The following is a 1213-nucleotide window of genomic DNA, read 5'->3' as shown; positions in this document are numbered from 1 at the left end:
GTCTAGGACCTCCCACAAACGACCAGGCGTCGCAATGACAATGTCGGCCTTCTCCAACTGCCGCTGCTGCTTCTGAATGCTCAAGCCACCGGTAACGGTGCAGACGTAGGGCGCTGTCGGCAATCCATCGCAGAGCGCCTTGATGTGGTCCGACAGCTGCTTCGCCAGCTCTCGCGTCGGGCTGAGAACAACCGCCGTCGGGCCCTCGCGCTTCGCATTCGCCTTGTCGACATACAGCTCCAGCCACTTCTCCACGATCGGTATACCAAAGGCCAGCGTCTTTCCGGAACCCGTCTGCGCCTTGCCAATCACGTCCTCACCGGCCAGGATCTCAGGTATCGTCTTCTGCTGGATCAGCGTCGGCTTCGAGAATCCCAGCTTCGCAATCGCAGACACGACGCGCGGCGACAGGTTCAGCTCCACCCAGGCAGCCATGTCCGCTTCTTCGGCTGCGTCGTCCACGGCCATGAGCGCGTCGAACGTGTTGCCCTGCTGTTGCTGCTTGCGTGGAGCGGGCTTCTGTAGCTCTTTGTCGGCCGCTTCCAGCTGCTTCTTTTGCTTCTGCTTCTTCTGCTTCTTCTCGCCGTCGGCCCTGTCCTTTCCTGCAGCTTTCGCTTCGCCGCCCTCGCCCTCCACGCCACCTTGAGCAGCGCCAGCTTCGCCGGAATCGACATCCTCGCCTTCCACAGCGCTGTCGCCAAACCCTTCAAAAGGCTCGCCGACGGCATCTTGTGCGTCTGTCGGTGTTTTCTCGTGCTTGCCCGACCCCTGTCTGCGCGTTGATGAATCGGAAGAGTCGGCGGAATCCTTTTGTTTCTGCTGCTGCTGCTGCTGCTCCTGTTGCTCCGCCACTAAAAACTGCACAGTCCCACCATTTCTCACCACGTCCACGCCCTCAATCACCTCGAGCCCGCCGAATTCCTCTCCGACCGACTGCCAGGCGAGAGAAGCAGCGTCGACCAGCTTCCGCGCCGGCTTCGCCTGCGATTCGGGGTTCGGTTTCGGCTTCGGTTTCGATTTTGTGACAGCGCCGGCAGCAGCGCCCTTGGCCGAGTTTTTGCTGCGCTTCGCGGCTGGTGCGGCGGCAGAGGGAAGCTTTCGCTTGTTTGACGGCGGTCCCATCGAGGCTTTTCGTTTCCGAGGTCTTTTCTCTGGTTGCTTCAGTTCCGAATTCAGTGTTAATGAGCCCCAGCAATTTCTCGAGGTAGAATTT

General features: G+C 60.2%; 1 protein-coding gene across 1 annotated transcript; it reads right to left on the bottom strand.

The window, feature by feature from the left end:
• On the bottom strand, positions 1-1213 carry BBK36DRAFT_117780 (DEAD-domain-containing protein; the record flags this gene model as incomplete). The annotated part of the gene is made up of 1 exon (XM_024896094.1): positions 1-1213. A coding segment is annotated over exon 1 (1122 nt), but the record flags the coding sequence as incomplete, so codon positions are not given.

The sequence above is a fragment of the Trichoderma citrinoviride genome, assembly GCF_003025115.1.
Source record: "Trichoderma citrinoviride strain TUCIM 6016 unplaced genomic scaffold BBK36scaffold_425, whole genome shotgun sequence".
Taxonomy (NCBI): Eukaryota; Fungi; Ascomycota; class Sordariomycetes; order Hypocreales; family Hypocreaceae; genus Trichoderma; species Trichoderma citrinoviride.
The sequence above is the reverse complement of the archived record's forward strand: the minus strand, read 5'-3'. Positions and strand labels throughout refer to the sequence as shown.